This window comes from Arachis hypogaea, chromosome 15 (genome assembly GCF_003086295.3).
Source record: "Arachis hypogaea cultivar Tifrunner chromosome 15, arahy.Tifrunner.gnm2.J5K5, whole genome shotgun sequence".
Taxonomy (NCBI): domain Eukaryota; kingdom Viridiplantae; phylum Streptophyta; class Magnoliopsida; order Fabales; family Fabaceae; genus Arachis; species Arachis hypogaea.
The window spans coordinates 141,846,221-141,868,197 of NC_092050.1; the positions used below are offsets into that span (position 1 = coordinate 141,846,221).

Sequence of the window (21,977 nt, forward strand, 5' to 3'; positions counted from 1 at the left end):
TTTCCTATTGAAAATTCGATTTATTGACTAATTATATACCGATTTTAGCGGGGTTTACATCCTACCCACCTAATTAGGAATTTTGTCCTCAAAATTCAGAGTGCGTTACCTGAATAGAGGTGTGGGTAGTCCTTCCGCATCTCTGTCTCAAGCTCCTAGGTATATTCTTCAATACTAGCCCAACACCAAGCTACTTTCACTAAGAAAGTCTCCTTCCCGTGTAAACGCTTAATGCTGGTATCATCAATTCTAACGAGAGTTATTGGAAACGTCAGATCTTCTCTCACTTGAATTAATTCCGGCTTTAGGACATGACTAGGATCAAAATTGTATTTACGAAGCTGCGATACATGAAACACGTCATGCAGGTTCGAACAATGTGGTAGTAAAGCGATCCTATACGCCACTGGTCCGATGTGATAGGGATTTAGCTTTTTAGTTTTTTTTTTTTTTTTTTTTTGATTGATCATCCGATTCTAGTTCATTGAAGTGATCTTCAGAAATAGGTATCCCCTTTCTTCCAACTTAAGAAGTTTTCTTCTTAGATCCACCTAACTCTTTTGTCGGCTTTCATAGTGAGAATTCTAACTTAGATTTGCGTAACTCTTCCTCTGTTGTTTCGGCTGTCAAATTCAGGAACTAAGACGTTTGATATTCCAGTTTTCGGTTAATTCAAAGGTGTTTAGCATACTGTGAAGTCTCACCTTCTCCCTGATGTATAGTCTCTTTGATATCCTCAATAAGTGGTTTACTCCGATGGGCAAAACGGGCCTGGTCGCTTGATCCACAGTTCCCTAACAGTATCACCTTTTGTCCTAGTCTTCGGTAACCTATTATGAAATCAATGGCTATTCCCTTTTATCTTTAATGTAGAACCTTCGACGGTTGTGGAATTTCGAACAGTTTTTGGTGGTCTTTCATTTCTTTCTCATACGTCAAACTTGTAATCACATAGATTTCCACCTCGTTCTTCATTTATGTCTGCTCAAAATATCTTCTTTGATTCGTGGTAGGTTTTAGAAATCTCAAGGTAACTTCAAAAATTTTCTCCTGTAAGCTTCGAACAACAGTTTCTTATTTCAACTTCCGACCTCAACACATAACCCTCTCTTGGTGTCTTCTGGATTCAACCGGTTTCAGTACTCTTAGTAGCCCCTTATCACCGTTATTGCACTCCTTAAGTCTTTGACTTTACAATCTCTATTTCGACATTAAACATATAAATCTTTTCTTAGTTCCCTTTCGTTTGCCAGACTTCGACATCCTCAGTAGGTCTTTATCGTCCCCTCACGCTTCCTGCATTTCGTCTTTGCTATGTTTTAAAACCGCAATAGATTTAGTTTGACTCCTTTATCTATACCCTTAATATCCAATTTAAAGTTCCAACTTATCTAGTCTTCCATTCTCCGAAATTTATATCCAAGCATTTCCCCAAAAATTTCTTACTCAGGGCATCTGTTACCACTTCACGATGTTGTATTTACATGTATCCTAAACCCCTATGGTAATGTATCGCACTAATTCCGAGTTGTTAAATAAGTTCGGGTATTCTAATTACTGGATTTGGGGTTAATCCTTCTCTTGGAGTTTGAAAGCTCTCTTCATATTCGGGTATCTATGTAACCGGTGTATTTCTAGCGCATTAAACTAATCATAGGCTTTGTGGTCGACAAGAATTTAAAACTCCAAAACTCTTTTTGACGGTGCACGCTTACCTGCTTCATCTTCCGTATCCAAAAGTCATGCTCTTAAGGAATCAACATCTCCACAGTCACAACTATATTTTATACGTGATACTAATATAGGCTCGAGTTGATTTTCAAAAGGACATTAAGCTCGAAAAATGAATGAGCAATACAAACGGTGTTCGTAATGAGTCAAAAAGGAAATTTTGTACACGGTTGTTCAGGATTATACCGAAATGACGGAATACACAAGGAGAGGAACCTAGGTGCATCTCAAGAAAAGAGTTCAAATTAGAGACCTTTGGTAGGAAGAACAGAGCGTACAGAGTCAAAGAAGTCTCAGCTGATTCTGAAGAACATGGTTTGCGAATAGGGGTAACTCTAGTCATAGCGAGCACACAAGATTCAAGGATTACGCGCTTATACCAAGACAAGCTCAGACTCATCCTGGAAGAATAATATTCATGTGCACAAGGAGTAAAGTTAGAAAGGAAGTCAAGCTATTTAGGAAGAGCTCCGGATCGAATGTCAATGTAGGTTTCAAAAGAAGGATTAGATCGAGTCGCGAAGGTTCGTTAGCACACTCTCTCTGCATAAGGTTTCCTACCGTTCTCTTCCTTCTTCTCCAGCATAACCGATGCTTCCCACAAAGAAATAGTTGGTTAGGTAATTCCCTCTTCTAGTACTCCCTTCCACTCAATCCTAAATTCTACCGGTTATAATGATGTCTTCACTTGTGGTGCGATTGAAGTTAATCCGATTTCCGGTACTAAGCCTATCGCAAACTCGCTTCTCTCTGGAATGGAAGTTTTGACACACCTTCAAGAATTGTCTTAGAAACTCTCTCGTATAGAGATTTGGTTTCATCTCCACTTACCTCTGAACAATTAACATCTAAAGGTTGTGTTCGCTCTACTCCTCTTCCTCAAAGTTTCACCGTCACTAAATTCCAAACAATAACTCCGCATAACCCTCAACACTCCTGATTCCTTAGATATAGTCCAACCTACTTCCACTACGTCACTTAATCCTTAACCTTCAAAAGTATAACCACCCTGATTCCACTGCGTCATTCTGACTCTCATCCTTTAAGAACCTAGTCACTCATCTAAGTTAGTTAAGTATCGCTCTATCTTAACAACTAGTAGTCTTCGACTAACCATCGGTTCGGACTCCACGATCATCAAAACTTGTCGTGCTTCACAAATGGATCATACATATATTAATGATACGCAAGGTAGTTAAAAACTCAACTGCTAGCTTATGATTACCTCGGGTCTGAAGATCGGATTCGACTGCATCCTGGCGTTTCTTGTGTGGACAGTCTCGAGCTATATGCCCCGACTTCTCGTACTTGTAACATACGCCTAATCCGGCCCTGCACGGTCTGTTTGGATGGTACTTCTTGCACCTTGGGCACCTTAAATCATCCAGTTGAGTACTAGTTTTCCCTTTAGCATTCGGATCCGAACGGTTATCGTTCCTTCGGTCATTGCTCCAGTGCTGAGAATGTGAAGCGACAAAGCGATTCTTTTTGAAAGTTTAGCTCCTCGGTGTAATCTTTCCCTTTTTCTTTGTGAAGGGTTCTCGGTGATTACTTCTTGCTACCTCAGCCCTCCTTGAGCTTTCTCCCATTGTCTGACCCACATTAACCTGCTCCAGATAACTAAGTGGTACCCCTGTATTCGGAGCATTATGTCCACCTTCATATTCATTATCATCATTGTTGCCAGTTCCAGCTTGTGGTTCCATTCCACCCATTACTCGGATGGTCGCGGCCGCAACAGTACCAATGGCAGCAACAACACTCATCATTGCGGTCACGATATCGGTCAAACTATCTATTGGTACGGTTACCTCATTAGCTCTCCGTCCTTGATCCCGATTACGCTCACGACTGCGCCCACGAGATGCCATTTGGTTCCTGTTCACACCAAACAAGTGATATCAAGGTGATCAGTCTCAATATCTCTAGTTTAGCATTTAAAGTCCCAAATGCATGCTCATGAGCATTCATGCCTCATATATCAGTTAGATACCCTAAATAGCATGTATAGACACCTAGAGTATGCCCAGAGGCATAATCAGTCCGTCCCTCAGGCTCTATAGGAACGAACTGCTCTGATACCATAATGTAACACCCTACTATACTTAATCTTATGCTTAAGTCATAAGACTGAGATAGTAAGGTATTACGACCTCTAAAAATAGTAATATATATATAATAATAGAGAAAAGATACTTAACTAGGAGCCTTGAAAAATGGGTAAAACAAAAATCGCAAAATAAAAAGCGCAACGCTCAGGAAAGGATTACTTGCGTGCTAAGAAACCTAATAGGAACATGATAAAGTTAAGCAAAAGAATAAAGGAAAGCCAAGGAAACAGCAAAACTATCCCCTGACTTAGCCTGCGAAGCTAAGGCTGGCCAGAGGATATATATATATATACACATATGAACACACATAGGTATCCCCAAAATATACCAAAATACCAAAATAAACTCCTATCTCTCCCTCAACCTCTAAGAGGAGCAGCATACACAAGTTACTTGGAGAGTAAGCTAAACAAATATATACATATATACAACCAAAAACCAAAATACACCCAAGGACTACTTCGCTTCCCAAGATCCAGACGTCTAGCGAGGAGCCTCTCGACCTGCATCAGAAAAACAACAATACAATATGGAATGAGAACCGGAGGTTCTCATCATGGTAAAAGTGCCACGCGCATAAGAAATACGGTCCTGAGAATGCCATAGGCAATCCTAGAACTCCGTTATTCAATTATCCAACTTAAGTACTAAACAGAAGCCATAAACAGGGGTAGGTATTCTAAATCTGCCTAACTTACTCAAGTTCAAGCTTAACCTAACACCAAACCATTTCCTCCGTTTCCTCCATCCTTTCATCATTCAGAATGCAACAGAAACAAGCAACCAAACAAGTTCACGCACAAGTAATGATCAAATAGTACAAATAGCAAGTATAACAAATAGCGGGTAATATATATCAATTAGGCATACCCAGAAAATGCATAGCAATCAATACAAACAAATGCATATGATGCATGCCTGTCCTATGGCTGATGGGGCCCATCTGTCGGTTATCCAGCCAACTCGACAAGTCCGAAAACCTTAGACTGTCCCCCGTCGCGCATCCCCAAGAGTCTATGCATAGAGTTCACATTCATATTTCATAAAATCACTCAATGGGGGCTATCCATACCCGGCAATTTATACGTGCCCGGTCACCCTTACGACGTAGGGTCAACAGAGTATCGAGATTCAACCTGGAACACGTGATGGCGAGCCACGGCTCTTACCCAGGGAACTCGTATCTCAGATAACATTATTCATAAGCCATTTCATAGTCATAATCATTATTTAATCATTCATCAAGTCATGGCATATTAACTCCTTTTATTAACAACCTCCATTTCACATTTTTTCATCGTCATTCCCTTATAATTCATCTTGATTACCCTTTCCGGGTCCTGACCAAACTTTTTATCAAACTCTTCTCATCCTTCTTAATATCGAATAATCTTAAAATCAACCTAACTCTAACATTAAATCAATCACATCACACGAGGATTGAACTTTAACTTCTCGAACTCATGACTATCACTAAGACATCCTCAACACTCTATTTTCTTTTTTGTTTCTAATATAGCAAATGAACTCTGAATTGCACAAACTTTATGTCCAGGCGTTTATATTGAAATAAGCTTTCTAACAAACTAAATATCATAATTTTTTGATTTTTCTAGCCTCAGGAATAAAGGAAAAACCGTGACTGCTCTGCAGTGCATAAAACCAGAAAAACAGCAGCAGCATGTGATATTCAAAATTCAATATAAAATCCAAGTTAAATCCAATGACTTTGAAAATTAATGTAGTTAAACTTTACTCATCCAGGTTTCTTTCTCAATTGGTTCTGAGTCAATAACATTTTTAATGAAAAAGTTACATTACCTGGAAGTTAAGTAAAAATGAGACAAAATCTGTTTTAAAAACCAACAAGCTTAGTACCTTTCAATTGGAATAACTTTTATTACAAAACTCCAATTAAGCTAAATTTTGATTTGAGAACCCCTAGCTCATCCAGAAAAAAGTGTGTCTTGGTTGCAACCCAATTTCTATTTAATTCTAAGAGTTACAAGCATTGGAAGTTGATGCATAGCTTGCTGAAATCTGTTTCTTTTCAGTTTTGACCACCAATATTCAAAAATTCACAGCTCCCAATCCTCAACTCTTAAAATTCTGAAATTTTAGAGAAATAAAGCAAGTTAATCAAATTTTATAACAAAATTGGTTTTGCTCCAAAACTCAACTCGTAGAAGTCGCAGCAAGACAAACAAGTTGCTGCCCTGTTTTTTTCTGCTGTTGGACAGATTTAACAATCTAACTTTAAAAATTTGCCATAAATTGTATATTTAACAAAAAGGTCCCAAATTTTTCAGTTTAGTTCCTTATATTTCCAAGTTTAGCCCAAACTTGGTCTCATACAATTCCGATCATTACATAATTAGTTACAGCATATACAATACCACCACAACACAACTCTACATCCTTATTAACAAACACCAATTCTAATCCATCATAAATAAATATAAGAGCACACCATTAATAACTTTCACACCTCATAATTCTAATATATAAATTCACTAACAAATCTATTCTAACAACATTACAAGGCTAATCATTAAATACAACAAACAATCCAACTTATTCTATGGTTCCTCTAACCTAAGTTTTCACAACACCGTAAATATTAAACGTGCGAAACTTAAACCATACCTTGGCCGATCACTTAATTCACCCAAGGCAGCCTCACAACTCAAAATTACAGCCCCTCCAAACTCAATCAAACAGCCCCAAACCAAGCTTGATCACCAACAAGCATCAACATTCACATACACACTACCTAAACCACAATTAACACATCCAATCATAACAACTCAATACCCAAATTCCTAAATTCATAAATTTCATTAGGGTTTAAGATCTCTTACCTTTACCCACTGATCCTTGGGCAATACCCACAAGAAATCAAGTCTAGTGGACCCCTAAAACATGAAAATCATCAAGGAATTGAGTTTCTCAAACCATAAACCCGAAATTCATATACCAGCAGAAATGGAGCTAGGAAAAAGCGATTCACTTACTGTTTTATTTGAATAGAATTGAAGAACTCAACGAGCCTGATGCGTGGCCGCAAACGGCTCGTCAATCGGAGCTCCGGATCAAAAGTTATCAAAGAAAGAAGATCAAGCTAGGTTTTGGAATTCATTCTCTTCTTCTCCATGCATTTACGCTGCTTCTGTTGTGTTCTAAGGCAGAAAATGAGCTTTAGCTCATTTATATACTGGGCTGGTTGGGCCCGCGGGCCTGGGTTGGACCCGGTTCAACCGGCTCGGCCCATTCGGCTCAATTTTGGGCCAAATTTTTCGAAATTGATATCAAAATTCTCGTTTTGTCGAGCTCTATCCTATTTTGATATTAGTTTTGCATATTTAATTTTCCTATTAAAAATTCGATTTATTGACTAATTATATACCGATTTTAGCGGGGTTTACATGATCCATAAATATAAAAAAACATAAGTAGAAATTTCATCTTTCTAATCATTATAAGAACCAAAATATTAATAAAATAGACAAACCACATACCAAAAAAAAAACCTCAACAGCTAACAAAAGGAGAAATGATAATGAAATTAACACGAAATTGCAGACAACGAAGATGAAGAAGATGAATCCAATTGATAGACCATATTCAAATTAACATCAACTTCCAAAAACTGTAAAAAAGAACATGAACCCAGAAACATACGAACCGAAATAGACAATTCACAAATTAGCAAATTCACAAAACCTAGACAGTAAAACCTGGATTAACAGTGTAGGAGATATGAAATTTGATCATAAGGATATACACAACGAACAAAAAGCAAAACAATGAAGACGAAAACAGGTTTGGAAGTAAAGGGGCCAGAAGAGTGTACCTAATTGATTGGTTGCAGATCTTCTATTTGAGACTCTATGGGAAAATCCTTAACCTGCAATGAATGACAAGGAACCAAAGACCGAAGAAATAGAGGCTGTACACAACATTTGGTAAGGCAGAGGGTAGTAGATCAAGAGATGAAAACAAAAGGGCTTGGGTTCAATTTGATGATTACCTGATCAACTAAATCCGCGAAAAAAGGGGCTTGCGTGAAGGAATCACAAGAAAAAATAGCTGATAGCGAAAGCAAAGAGGAGCACATGCACCCTTCCTGAGGAGAAGCCACGGTGGAGAAGAACGTCCATCTTGGATGTCTGCGGGCCTGAAACGCGGATAGCTCTCCACATCGGAGATGAAACCATGCGTATGCTAATATATAGTAATATATTCTATATTTATAAATCGTATGAATACTCTTCTTTCATAAGATCCTTTAATTTTCATTTAATAGAATCTAACGGTTCATAAAAATTGGTGCATCTAATGCACACAAAATGGTTGAGACGATTTTACACATACCCCAAAGAAACTGTCCCTCTCTAAAGAAAACATAGACCAAAACAAAACTATAAATTACACAGATAAGATTAGAATGTATAAGAAGAAACTACATTATATCTTATCAAAAACTTCTGTAAATACAACATTTTCAGTCCTGATAGGATCAACTAATCCATCATCACAAAGTAAAATCTTAAGATCATTTCTATTCCTAACTCGGGAAACAGCTACATAAAGTTGACCGTGACAAAACACAGGACGACGCAAGAACAATCCGACTGTTGATAATGTTTGACCCTGGCTTTTGTAACGACAAAGAAACCAGGAACTGACGGCGTTGGAATTTAAATGGTATAATCGTATCACTGGGAATCATATTCATTCTACTGATAAAAACTTTATCCCCAACATTGCTACCAGAAACAATATCCGCACCGATCACAGTTCTCCCTAAATCTCGCACAACAAGTCGGGTCCCATTACACAAACCCCCAACTGGATCAATATTCCTCAACAAAATAATAGGCACGCCTATTTTCAACTTCAACGAATGATTAGGTAGACCAGAACACCTAATCTGATTCAAGAATTCAACATTTATCCAATCAACATCAACATCAGAATAGACATCACTACCACATATCGAATCAGCACTGAGATAATTTTTCTCCTCCCCGGGCAACAAGTCAACTATATAATTGTTTATCTCTTCAACATTGTCGACAGTCGGAGCCAAAATTGCCCTATCCTGGAAAAAACTTGGATCACGAAAATTCTGAACCAAATTTGGATAGATTGTATTTACAATATCTTCCACTGGATTTTCCAAGACAGGAATGATTAGATCAGAAGGAATATCAACAAAAAGTTTATCATTGACCACTGTTCCACATCGACCTTCGCCGATTTGAAGTATCCAATCTGAAAATGACCTTAGCTCCTGAGGAGTTGATTGTTCCAATCCCATTGTTAACCTCATATTTTTCGTCAAAGACAAAACTTCGCAATATTTCCAGAGGACAGAAGAATTTATCGAAGCCATGACAATCTCAGCACGAGAACCTTTAGGAATAACTGGCAAGACCTGCCTGAAATCACCACCGAGAACAACCACCTTCCCACCAAAAGGTAAATCTTTATTCCTATCAGAGACCGAAACCATTATATCACGTAACGTCCTATCGAGTGCTTCAAATGCCAATTTGTTAGTCACCGGTGCCTCATCCCAAATAATCAAATCAGCCAATCGGACAACTTCAGCTTTTGCACTATCCTTCTTAATCCGACAAACAGTATCTTTAGTCAGCTCAACAGGAATATTGAACATAGAGTGAGCCGTCTTACCACCAGGTAACAACAAAGAAGCAATACCACTAGAAGCAACATTTATAACAATCCTTTTCTCAGATCGCAATCTAGCCAACAAAATCCTGTATAAAAAAATTTTTCCAGTGCCACCAAACCCATACACAAAAAAGAATCCGTGCCTCTTATTCGAGACACAATCAATAATTTTATCGTAGACCACCCTCTGTTCTTCATTTAACTTTAAGACATTTGCATCATGCTCACGAGTTAAAGAAACAGTGTCATACTGCAACTCACGCAGCAGCATCAAGTTGCTAAATTGAGAGACTAAACAGTTATTAGGAACCGGCATGCCAGCATAATTTCTCAATGATTTTCCATTACTCTGCAATAGTTTCTCAATCTCCAACAAACAAAATGTTTGCAACTCGTCCTGACTCATCGTTAGATCTATGTTTAACGATAATTAATAAATATTAGCACGATAATATAATTTCTGCAGTGTATGTGTCCGTGTGTGCCTGCTTGTCATATAATAAAATCACAATGAACAAAATTCTTACCAGGATATTGCAGCTCATGCCTTCTGCAATAAAGAATATCATCAGACAAATAAGCCCAATTTTGTTCCCAAACTGACAGAGGCCTTCCCATGGAACCAGATAGCAACAACATCACAAAAAATCTCCTTAGCTGTGCAGCGGACGCTACCTCGGTGACTTCCTTAATAGCAGAAACATACTCCTTATCATCTATCAAGAATCCCATGGCAGAACATGCCTCCTGGAATGTATCATAAGTAACACCATTCACGGTTCTTATACTTCAAAAACTGGTACAACCTCTCTGCACATTCAAAAGCATACGCATATAGAAAAGTTCACCAGATGAGGGATGAGCAAAACTCAATCTTCCAATTGAGAATCCCCTCTGTCTCAGCTTCCACTCCCTACTGTTCAAACAGTAGACAAATTTTCCTGGATATTCCACATATGTTAAAGACCGCCCATCCGGAAACCGCCTGTTGGCCATCATCCAAGCAGTAAACATCGTCAGCAAATCTTTGTTGCGCAAATAAACATGAGTTGTGATATCAGCATCATCGAATACAACATGCTGCTGGTTCGGCAAGTGAAAAGTCAACCTTTGTACTGACGGCCATCTATGATGAATATCATAAGCAAAAATTCTCCACATAGATTCAGACGGTGATAAATAACGACAATCATAATACTGCTTGATCTCATCAACCACCCGAGAAGATTCACCAACATTATATGTTTCTCCAACAGTTGCAGTCACCCGATCCGGACCCTTATTGATATACTTAAAAAGATACTTGATAACGTTTGACTTGTTACAGAACTCAAGATTTATGTGAGCTTGATATTTCATTAACAGTAGTGGATTATAAGGCACAACAAATCTGTTGTCAATATCAACGTCGTTAATCTTCACTGTCACACCCATATTACGACGTTTATATATCGGATAGCCATCTTCATCAAAGCTCGTTTGATCAACGAATCTTTTTGGATAAAATTTTGAGCACTTACCATCTTTCATGCAAGGAGAACTCGGTCTAAGTCGACCACAGGGACCATGGATCATGTACTTGGTGACGATATTATAAAGAGCCAAAATTTTGAGGGATTAGGTAGCTCGGCACAGATGAATTCATCAACAATTTTAACACTTTGTAAGTTGCTTTCCCCGTTAAGCCATAGTAACATGTGTGCATGTGGTAGACCTCTTTTTTGGAACTCAATAGTATACATACCTAAAAAATACAAAAGCATCATTAAGAAGCCAGACAACAACATGTTCGAGCACACCAGACAAAAATTGAAATGCCAAGGGAGAAATAACATACCTGCACTAAGTGGACCAAAAAACACACCTTCCTTGAGATCGCTTAGAAGGCATTTCAACTTAGCAAGAAAAACATGGCATGAGATATCAGGACGATCAGCGATGGGAATTCGCTCTCGCTCTGTGAATCGCTGAAATTCAGGCCAATTTGGATTACACGTAATAGTAAGGAATAAATCTGGATAGCCAAAATGTTTACAGATTGCCATCGCATCCTGACAATGATTAAACATATAACGTCTACCACCAGTGAAGGAAGAAGGCAAGATGACTCGTGTCCCAATGGAAGAAGCTTTGTCATCACCACGACGCATAGTCTCTTCTATTCCTTGAAGCACTTCCCCTCTAATTGTACTTTGCTTCATTCTAATCTCATACAACCTCTGTGACTCAATCATGGTAAAACAGTCAACAACAAATTGTTGAAATAATCGCCTATACTTGTGAATAATTCCATCTTCTTACTCCCTAATCTGCAAATGAAAACATATGAATTCCCTGAGAGAAACCCTTGTTCTCCTTCCAGGGACATATCCCTCCTGTTGACCTCAATAAGGAATATTCAACTGGTAACCATCCTCGCCATATGGAAACAACAACGGATACTGTAAAGGCCAATATAGAGCATGAGTTTCATAGATACGTTGCAACTGACCAGCAGTAGATCGAACAATAATGTCACGACCATGATCCGACGAATCAAAATCTCCAACAATCAAAGCAGCAACTTCGTCACAAGAGGGAGTATTGTAAGTTCCTCGATCAACCTTCCTATGTGAATACAACTTCAAAGAGAAGATCTCGATGGATGACACTGATAGAATTCTCTGACTCTTCGAAATGAATGTGCTATGACATTATGAGTATCGATCATTTGCAATAACTCAGTTATCAATTCTTTATCTATCTCAGATGTTTGCCTAAAACAAATATACATTAACCACAAAAATATATTTAAAAACCACACAGAATACAATTTTGATATGTTTTGATAAATCATTATCAGTCAGAAATTATTAATAATGCATTATAACGGGAATAAAACACAATATAACTATGCAATGACAGATATAAACATGTTTTTCAATGCAAATAACATTAAAACATCAGGGAAATAAAATAAAAAAAACTTAACAAGAAAATTTCAAAACACATACCGAAAGATTCCCTGCCTATGCATTATCTCATGCTGAGTGTCGTATATATATAATTGCGCAAATTTAGGCTTCTGACCAGGATCTGGGAGCAAACTTCCAATTCGATGATAATTTTGACCAGCTATTATAAATTGCGGTGGACCACTCCCATCATTCACTGAATCCAAAACCTTACCACCAAGAGACGTGAAGGCAAACATACTATTATAAGATCGAATATTTTTTTGGAAATACAAACTCTTCCTATCATGTCCATTAATCAAATTATATAGCAGATCTGGGGGCTTTCGGAGATAAGGTAACTGTATTTTCCCTTTCGAGCAATAAACAGTAAAAACAGGACGATTAATTGTAGAGTCTCTTTCAACACATTCTGATAACCAGAAACACGTCCCACAGATTGAACATTCATAGTTAGGATCACCAACATCAAGACAACCTAGTAAAGATAGAACAGAAAAAAATATGCATAACAATAAAAAAAAGTTTTATCTCAATTAGATGGCATGAAATAGATTCAACATAAAATGAATAAACCATTAGCTTACTAATATAATATATAATAAATAATTGAGTCGTTTAAATTTTGTCAAAAGAATATATCACAAAACACTATTTCTATTTTACACTGCCTGAATAATATCTCATCACAGAAGCACAATGGAATCTTTTAAAAGTAAATTAATAAAATTTCTATTTGACTATTCTTGAATAATAGATGATTTAAGAAAGAGAGCGTATCTTGTATCTCACTTTGCAAGAACAGAGGATGATCAATAACAGAACCAACTTGACTGAGTGAATTTATCGAAGGATCATATATTTCTGATTGGTCTATATCACCCATTTTAATTAAAGATAACAACACAAATTTATGTAAATATATACTTCACAACCAAACATTAAAAAAAAATTAATGATGAAAGAAAAAATCAATTAATTATTTAATAATCAGCATGCAGATTAAACATTAAAAATGTAATAAACTACAAAAACCAATCTGAATTAGCATTGATTTATTAGATAACTAAATATAAATAAAGCTTAATGCACATTGAAGAACAGTTTGATTTTACTTAATGGTAGAATAGACTTTGTTTCATTATTTTAACCACTTATACTAATTGTCTAGGTTGCAATTAAATAAGCTAAATCACTATTAGAATGATTTTGTATTTTTTTAGACTTTAATCAGTCTATTGCTCCATAGAATCCTGTAAAATTTTTAACCAAGTACGTATATTTTTTTTCACTATCAAGGGAGGCATAATTGAAAACACTAAAAGAAAAAAAAATTTCACAGACAGAACTAAAAGGAAAAATATTTATATCGAACTAATAGGAGATTTCAAAAAAATAGAGGAAGCGACAGAAGAAATAAACTTTTCTTTAATATACAACTATTGATTATGACATCAAATTAAGAGAGTTTCAAGAAACACCCCTCGTCTATTATTTAGCTAGAAAAGTTAATTAATTAACTAATCACATGAATCCAATCACATAACGAAAAAACTCTTCATATTGTCCAAGACAAGAATAAACACTAATTAAACAATTTATTAACCTATAGTACTTGTGTATGTTTGAAACAACAATATAAATTAAACCTATATACTGATCTAAATCATTCCATAGAGAATTTTATAACAGTGTAAAAAAACAATAATAAATCAACAAGCCAATCTATTATTAGATGTAAATCCAAAGAACTTAAAATATAACTTAACAAAAACAAATTTGGACAGGGATAAAAAACTTAAAGATATTATTATACCTGAGAAGATAATATTTGAACTCTGATTAACATTCTGGGACACCTCAACTAAATTTTCTAAAAAATAAAAATAAAGAAAAACATTGGAAACATATAAAATAAACAGATAAATTTTTATAAACACAAAGATTAACTAAAAAAATATAGGTAGAGCAAAAAAATTACCCATATAATCATTAAAAGAGAGAGCAGGCATCGAGGAATCGAGGACCTCTAAAACATTAAAAAACAAAAGAAAATTACAAAACATTCCCATAGATATAAAATCACTGAGAAATGGAACATAAAACACTAAAAATATCACGAAGGTCAATTCAGTACTGACCTCTTTCATTTCGATGGTGACTTTGTGTTCGCTTTCTTTTCAAAGAATTTCGCCTATATTCTCTAGCACGAACAGAATTATGAGACATCTTTGTTACTCGTACTAAAGAAAACAAGAGGTTGAAACATAAATCGCAAAAACTACCCTTAATTCATTGCCCAAAAGACATCCACATTGTTAAGTTCATATAAGCAAGAGGTAAAAAAAATGGGGGGTGATTGGGAAGAGAACTTGTGAAACACACCAACAAATAACTTATATAACCATGCACACCTTTGATAACACAGAACATAAAAATAATAAAATATTATAATCAACACCAATAACCAATTGACATGAAAAGATAAAGTTGTACAACAATAAAGAAATAAAAATAAGAACTGCGGCATTTCATTAAAATACTGATAGTGAGACACAATTACATATGGGTATCTCTCCTATGATAAGGAGGATCCCAATATCTGATACATATCCTAGTATGTAACCTAAAGAGGGTACAACATTGAAAATGTGTCCAATCCCTAGCAAAGTCACTATTACAAAAGGAGGAGTTGACAATAGACATAGTTGGCACACGACACGAGCCAACAGAAAAGAAAAATCCCTATATCTGACAATCCTATTTGTTGGACACAATCCAAAAAGGTCAAATCAAAATACCATCCAGCTAGCATGATTACATTTCGATGTATTTGGAATCACAAGCCTTCCTAAACACTTGTAGATATACTATATAAACTACCTACACCTAGACACAACAGCTCAATTCCACACCTTAGATCAAACTCCATTAACCTTGGCAATCTTGAATCCACGCCCATCTGCATCAACAGCCGCCTCTTCAAATTGGGGATTCAGATTCCTCTTGCCCTTGGAGGTGACAACATCATTTTCATGAATAAGCTTCTCTCCATATTTAGAAGGTGCATCAATAACGTGGGACAACACCTCCTATCAGAAAGAAATTAACAAAAGGTATGAAAGTCATCCAAGAAATGCAAAATCCATTTAGAAACAACACACATAGGAAGGAGGGAGAAAATATTATATAACAACACCTGAGTTTCTTTTTCTGGTGAGCTAAGCAATATATCTATTTCAGCAGAAAGATCATCACTAACAGTATCATTGCTAGGTGTTTTCCCATCTTTTCCATGTTCACCATTAATTAAGGAAGCAAACTCAGTCCTTCCAAAAATAGGAGGCTGTTTTCCAGCCAGAAAATCTATAAGAACTGGGGATTTAGATAAAATCCCAGAAGACTCACCAGAAACTTTTTCACTTTTGATAAAATTCTTTGATGAATCCTTCTTAACACCAATATCACCTTTTCCAGAGGGAACAGATTTGTGTAAATCAGCCTCCTATTCATATGCCACAGGAATTTAATAATACATAAGACCGTAAGAAAAATTAAACACAGCACAATAAATAAATAAAAAAAAGGAACAAAACATGAATTTACACAATCTAAAAATAATTATATTTATATCTAACCTTTTTTGGGGTAGACTCATCATCAGCATCATAATCGGGAAGCTCAAACATGGCAATAATCGTGGGATCATCACATATTCTCCTAACTCGGAAAGTGCCATAAAATGTATCATGTGGCACACCTTTGGTATCAACCTTCAGCAGTAACTTCTTTCCAATGAGCCCTTGGAATATGGGAGGATAAGTATCCCACATACAAGCTATTTTGAAAATAATACATAACAAATACAGAGTTTAAATAACACATATAACATCCCATAAAGTGAATAATACACTAAAGAAAACTTAGCACATACACTTGCATCTCTTTGAACCTCGGTAAACAAGTCAGCACATGATTTCTTAAGCAAATAAGATGCCTCACGATCAAAGAGAAGGAAAATACCCTCCCCACTATGATCTTCAACTGTTATTTTAATTTTAAATCTGCGGAGAAAGAAAGAAAGGAACACAATGATTCGGAATAAAAAATACCAAGAAACATTATTTTCATAAACAATCCACAAGACAAAATGAAAAGACATTTTGAAAAAAAATTTCTGACCTTAGAGTCACATTAGTTATGTGCTTCAAACAAAAATCACAGTAATATGCACCATTTTGAGGATAGATACCCTTTCCACACACACAAGCAGAATACCACCAACCTCCATCCTCGACAATACCTTGGATTATACCAAAAATGATAAAAGAACCCTCCTATGCAATCAGCATTTCAAAATTTGTTAAGAATATGAATGGAAAAATAGATCTGGAAATTGTTCTTTAATTTTTCTTTTCAGTTCATTTCTGTATAAAATAAGCATAAACACAACTAACTCAGAAGAAGACAACCTCATTGTTATCTTGAAGCTCTTCAATAGTGCATTTTCTAGTTAAACGCATGAAATCATCTTCCAAGGATACAACTTTACCCTCATTTGCAATAAATAGTGGCTGGGTACCGTTGACACCTTGCTCAACCATACTATAAAAAAAATATGCAAATACTTGTACTTGTTATTCCAGATTGGTTGTAAATAAAGAATACAATAAAAATCAACAAAATAAAACATCATAACCTCTGCCTGAATTCAACAACTTCAGGAAGATCAGGATTAAATAACATTTGAGTGGCATATATCAAATTTTGAAGCCCTACTTGACCTACACAACAATAGAGAAATAGTCTAGCAAAGTTTATTGCAGACAACACCTAGAGTAGCAATGAGATGTACAGAAAAGAAACAGTTTACCCCTAAAGAACTTGACTTTAGCAAGTTGAATCACTACAACAGGCTGCTCCACATACCCAGAGGCAAGGAAATGATTTACTTGATTAACATAGTCCCCAAACAATGCACATCGCACTGTAAGACTAAAACTCAAAACATGACAAAGGATCAAATAGAAAACAAGCAAAAAAGATGATCAAAACATAAAGAGAAAGCAGCAGAAATGACTCAATCAACATACTCTTTTGAACTTAATTCAAGCGCAATCATTTTCACAATTTTCCCCTCTTTTGCATACTCTTTCTCTTCTCCCACTGAAGTTAAAAGGCCAATGACATCTATTCCAAATAAACAGAACCTATTAAATATTGAAATGATTTGTTAAAAAAACTTGAATAACAGCAAACCAAGAAGATAGACACACCAACTAAAAAATCATAATCTTGGGTCATGTTTAGCAGCTCAGAAAAAGGAAGCATGTTGAAACAAGTCTTAGGGATAACATATTCATCAACAGCTACAATAGTGGTTCGGTGAAGGAAAACCAATTTGAATTCATGAGAAGTTGCTCTATAACTACCATGATTTGACACAACAGTAAAGTATGCCATTCTATAAACTTGACCTTCAACTATATGATCCCTAAACCTATTAAGGAGTGGTTTCTTAACTGTAGCTTGAATTTTTCTACACTGAAAATCCAACAAAAGAACAAAATCAGATCAGTGAAACACATCATTTAAAATTGGAAACTTAAAAAACAACAAGTAACACCATATTTAAAAGAGAAACTAATAGGGTCTAACATGCTCATCAAGGAGAATCATCTCCATTGAGTTAGGAACATCATGATTCCCAAAAGAGGGTACAACCCAAAGCCTTAGAACCCTAACTTTCAGCCTCCAAGCCTCTCTAGGAGGATGCATCTTAGAAATCATATCAAATGGAGGAGGCATTGCAGAAAAAAAAAAAGAAACAAAGGAGGTAAATAGAGTTGATGAAATAGATCAAATGTAAACAGAAGAATTCTGATGTAGATAGAGCTTAGGAGGAAATAGAAGAAAGCAGAATGTTTGTGCATTGAATGTGCATCACCAACCATCATTTTATAGAAAAAAAATCAAGGGCTTTTGGCTCACCTTTTTGAATTCAAATTGAATTGAATATGGAAAATGGAGGGAAAATAAAACATGAGTCCATATCCATCTCCATAGAGACAACTAATGAAAGGGGCAAAACCTGAACCAACACAAAAACAGCAAAAACAAGTGAAACTTTCAAGAAATCAACAATTAGGGACCAAAAAATGAGATATCACACCATACCTGCTATAGTGCACCTACATGTCATCACACCATAGGGAAGGCAGTCATCAACTACCCCAAACAATCATTATACTCATGGGAATGAGAGTTGGTAAATGTCTTAGGTAGGCATACATTGGAAACAGCAAAATGAATGGGAAAAAAAAGGTATACAGAAACATCAATAAAAATCTATCAATCACATCAACATTCAGGAAATGGGTGAGAATGAAACCTCTTACCTTGATAATGATTGCCAAATTTCCAATGAGGAATAAATAGCACAACCGTATTATGTGTGCAGAAGAGATTTTCATGCGAACAGCAGCTGGTGGATAGATTTTTCTTTGGATAAAGAGATGTGCTAGTTAGATAAACAATACCATGGAGACATTTTACTCGCACAAGGCCATTCTTTTCTCAATGAACCTCTTAAATTCAGCCCAAAGAGCTTTATGTCCATCCAACAGCTGATATATAAAATAATGTTTACACAAAGAAAAAAAATATGTAATGCAAATCAGTTGAACTCAAAAAATAAATAAATGACCAGCAGGCTATACATCAATCTCTGTCAATCACATAACCATGGATAGAAAACATTAACCACCAAACCAATTCGTTGATAATGATTCTCACAACCCACATGCAACCAGCAATTCATTTTAGGTAAACTTAATGGATTTGATGGACATAGCTTAAAAAAAAAAAAGAAAGATTCATCACTGGCATTATTGAATCAGAATTGAAATGGGAATGCACGACTTGAACAGCAGAGAATCGAATTGGGACGGAAAAACTTGAATGGGAGTGGCAAAAGCATATTCCTTTAAAACAGAAGTACAAAAATTCATGACAATCAGCTCTACTTCTATGCAACAGGCGAAATATAGAGCACTCTTTGCATAACCACTAAAGAATTCAGATGCAAGTGAGTTGACTAACAAAAGCTTTCATCAAAATGCAAATCAAAATGCAAAAAAATCACCAAGAAGCTATCAATCAATTCCTATCAATCACATCACCGCTCATCAAATAGACTACTTAGAAGAGAATTCCCTAGAAACACAAACAGTGGACTGAGGCCATGTGATTGTGAGAAAGCCACCTCCTTCCTATCAATCACATCACCACTGACTAAATAGATATAAGATGGAATGAAATTGACCTAAAATCAAAACATCAAAACATATAAATAAACAACCAGCAAGCTATACATCAATTTCTGTCAATGACATCACTACCAATAGAACAGATTAGGTACAAAACCCATTCCCTCATCATGATTCACACAGCCCACATGTAACCACCAAATCACTTGATCTAAACTTGATGGATTTGTTGAATATACAGAAAATAAAAAAATAAAAATAGATTCATAAAATTTTAATATTACATTCAATGGGTCTACTCTCAATATAATTATGAGAGTGCTTCATAAAATTTGAAATCAAACATAAAATGAAAGAACATGATCCTGAATACAGAAAACAGTATAAAAACTAAATGGATTTGTTGAATATATACAAAGTAAGAGATTAAAAATAGATTCATCAGTTGATATATAGGATTTAATGGCTCTACTTTCGATATAATTAAATGAAGCACACAAATGCATCACAATTAGTTGTAATTGTATGAAAGAGGCTCACCTTTTTGAATTCAAATTGGATATGGAAATGCAGGGAAAACAAAATATGAGTCCATATCCATCTCCATTCAATGCCATAGAGACAACTAATGAGAGGGGAAAAACCTGAACAAACACAAAAACAGCAAGAACAAGTGAAACTTTCAAGAAATCAAGAGATAGGGACAAAATCAAACCATACCTGCTACAGTGCACCTAGATGTCATTTCACCATAGGGAACGCAGTCAAAAACTACCCAAAAAATATCATTGTACTCATGGCATTCAGAGTTGGTAAATGTCTTAGGTAGGCATACATTGGAAACAGCAAATGAATTGGAAAAAAAAGTATATATATAAACTGGAAAAAAAAATATACACAAGCATGAATAAAAATCTGTCAATCACATAACCACCAATAGAATACATTAGCTACAAAACCAATTCCTTGATAATGATTCTCACAACCCACATGCAACCACCAATTCACAATAGGTAAACTTAATGGATTTGATGGACATTGCTTAAAAAAAACAAAAAAGGAAATTAGAATCAAAATGGAAATAAGATTAGAAATTGCTAGATTCAGCCCAAAAAATCCAAATAGATTACTGAATTAAAATGGAAATTAGAATACAAAAGTTGAATAGGAGAGAATGAAATTGGGAATAAATTGACCTAAAATTAAATCAAACTATATAAAGGAACAACCAGCAAGATATACACCGATTCTTGTCAATCACATCACCACCAATAGAACAGATTAGGTAGAAAACCCATTCCCTCATCATGATTCACACAGCCCACATGTAACCACCAAATCACTTGATCTAAACTTGATGGATTTGTTGAATATACAGAAAATAAAAAAATAAAAATAGATTCATGAAATTTTAATATTGCATTCAATGGGTCTACTCTCAATATAATTATGAGAGTGCTTCATAAAATTTGAAATCAAACATAAAATAAAAGAACATGATCCTGAATACAGAAAACAGTATAAAAACTAAATGAATTTGTTGAATATATACAAAGTAAGAGATTAAAAATAGATTCGTCAGTTGATATATAGGATTTAATGGCTCTACTTTGGATATAATTAAATGAAGCACACAAATGCATCACAATTAGTTGTAATTGTATGAAAGAGGCTCACCTTTTTTAATTCAAATTGGATATGGAAATGCAGGGAAAACAAAATATGAGTCCATATCCATCTCCATTCAATGCCATAGAGACAACTAATGAGAGGGGCAAAACCTGAACAAACACAAAAACAGCAAGAACAAGTGAAACTTTCAAGAAATCAAGAGATAGGGACCAAATCAAACCATATCTGCTACAGTGCACCGAGATGTCATTTCACCATAGGGAAGGCAGTCATAAACTACCCAAAAAAATCATTGTACTCATGGCATTCAGAGTTGGTAAATGTCTTAGGTAGGCATACATTGGAAACAGCAAATGAATTGGAAAAAAAAGTATATATATAAACTGGAAAAAAATATACACAAGCATGAATAAAAATCTGTCAATCACATAACCACCAATAGAATACATTAGCTACAAAACCAATTCCTTGATATTGATTCTCACAACCCACATGCAACCACCAATTCACAATAGGTAAACTTAATGGATTTGATGGACATAGCTTAAAAAAAACAAAAAAGGAAATTAGAATCAAAATGG

At 35.5% G+C, this 21,977-nt stretch overlaps 2 protein-coding genes and 1 long non-coding RNA gene across 3 annotated transcripts; all 3 read right to left on the minus strand.

The window, feature by feature from the left end:
• Window positions 1-6,301: 6,301 nt before the first annotated feature.
• LOC112747205 (uncharacterized) lies at window positions 6,302-7,023 on the minus strand. The gene is made up of 3 exons (XR_003174836.2): window positions 6,857-7,023; window positions 6,704-6,757; window positions 6,302-6,615 (listed from the first exon to the last, which is right to left on the minus strand). It is a non-coding gene; the product is annotated as an uncharacterized lncRNA (long non-coding RNA).
• A 672-nt stretch (window positions 7,024-7,695) lies between these two features.
• On the minus strand, window positions 7,696-10,976 carry LOC112749092 (uncharacterized). The gene is made up of 5 exons (XM_025797359.1): window positions 10,359-10,976; window positions 10,070-10,289; window positions 8,596-9,956; window positions 7,873-8,019; window positions 7,696-7,749 (listed from the first exon to the last, which is right to left on the minus strand). The coding sequence occupies exons 1-5, from the start codon at window positions 10,974-10,976 to the stop codon at window positions 7,696-7,698; spliced, it is 2,400 nt and encodes a 799-aa protein (XP_025653144.1).
• Window positions 10,977-11,113: 137 nt separating this feature from the next.
• On the minus strand, window positions 11,114-11,776 carry LOC140179377 (uncharacterized). Its single transcript, XM_072218240.1, has 2 exons — window positions 11,380-11,776; window positions 11,114-11,286 (listed from the first exon to the last, which is right to left on the minus strand). The coding sequence occupies exons 1-2, from the start codon at window positions 11,774-11,776 to the stop codon at window positions 11,114-11,116; spliced, it is 570 nt and encodes a 189-aa protein (XP_072074341.1).
• Window positions 11,777-21,977: the final 10,201 nt, after the last annotated feature.

Coding starts and splice junctions, on each gene's coding strand:
- LOC112749092 (XM_025797359.1), bottom strand. CDS start 10,976: ATGGGTGTGACAGTGAAGATTAACGACGTTGATATTGACAACAGATTT. Junction 9,957..10,069: donor GCATGAGCTGCAATATCCTG/GTAAGAATTTTG, acceptor CGTTAAACATAG/ATCTAACGATGAGTCAGGAC. Junction 8,020..8,595: donor GTAGCAATGTTGGGGATAAA/GTTTTTATCAGT, acceptor TCCGCGTTTCAG/GCCCGCAGACATCCAAGATG.
- LOC140179377 (XM_072218240.1), bottom strand. CDS start 11,776: ATGATTGAGTCACAGAGGTTGTATGAGATTAGAATGAAGCAAAGTACA. Junction 11,287..11,379: donor TTTTGGTCCACTTAGTGCAG/GTATGTTATTTC, acceptor TGTATTTTTTAG/GTATGTATACTATTGAGTTC.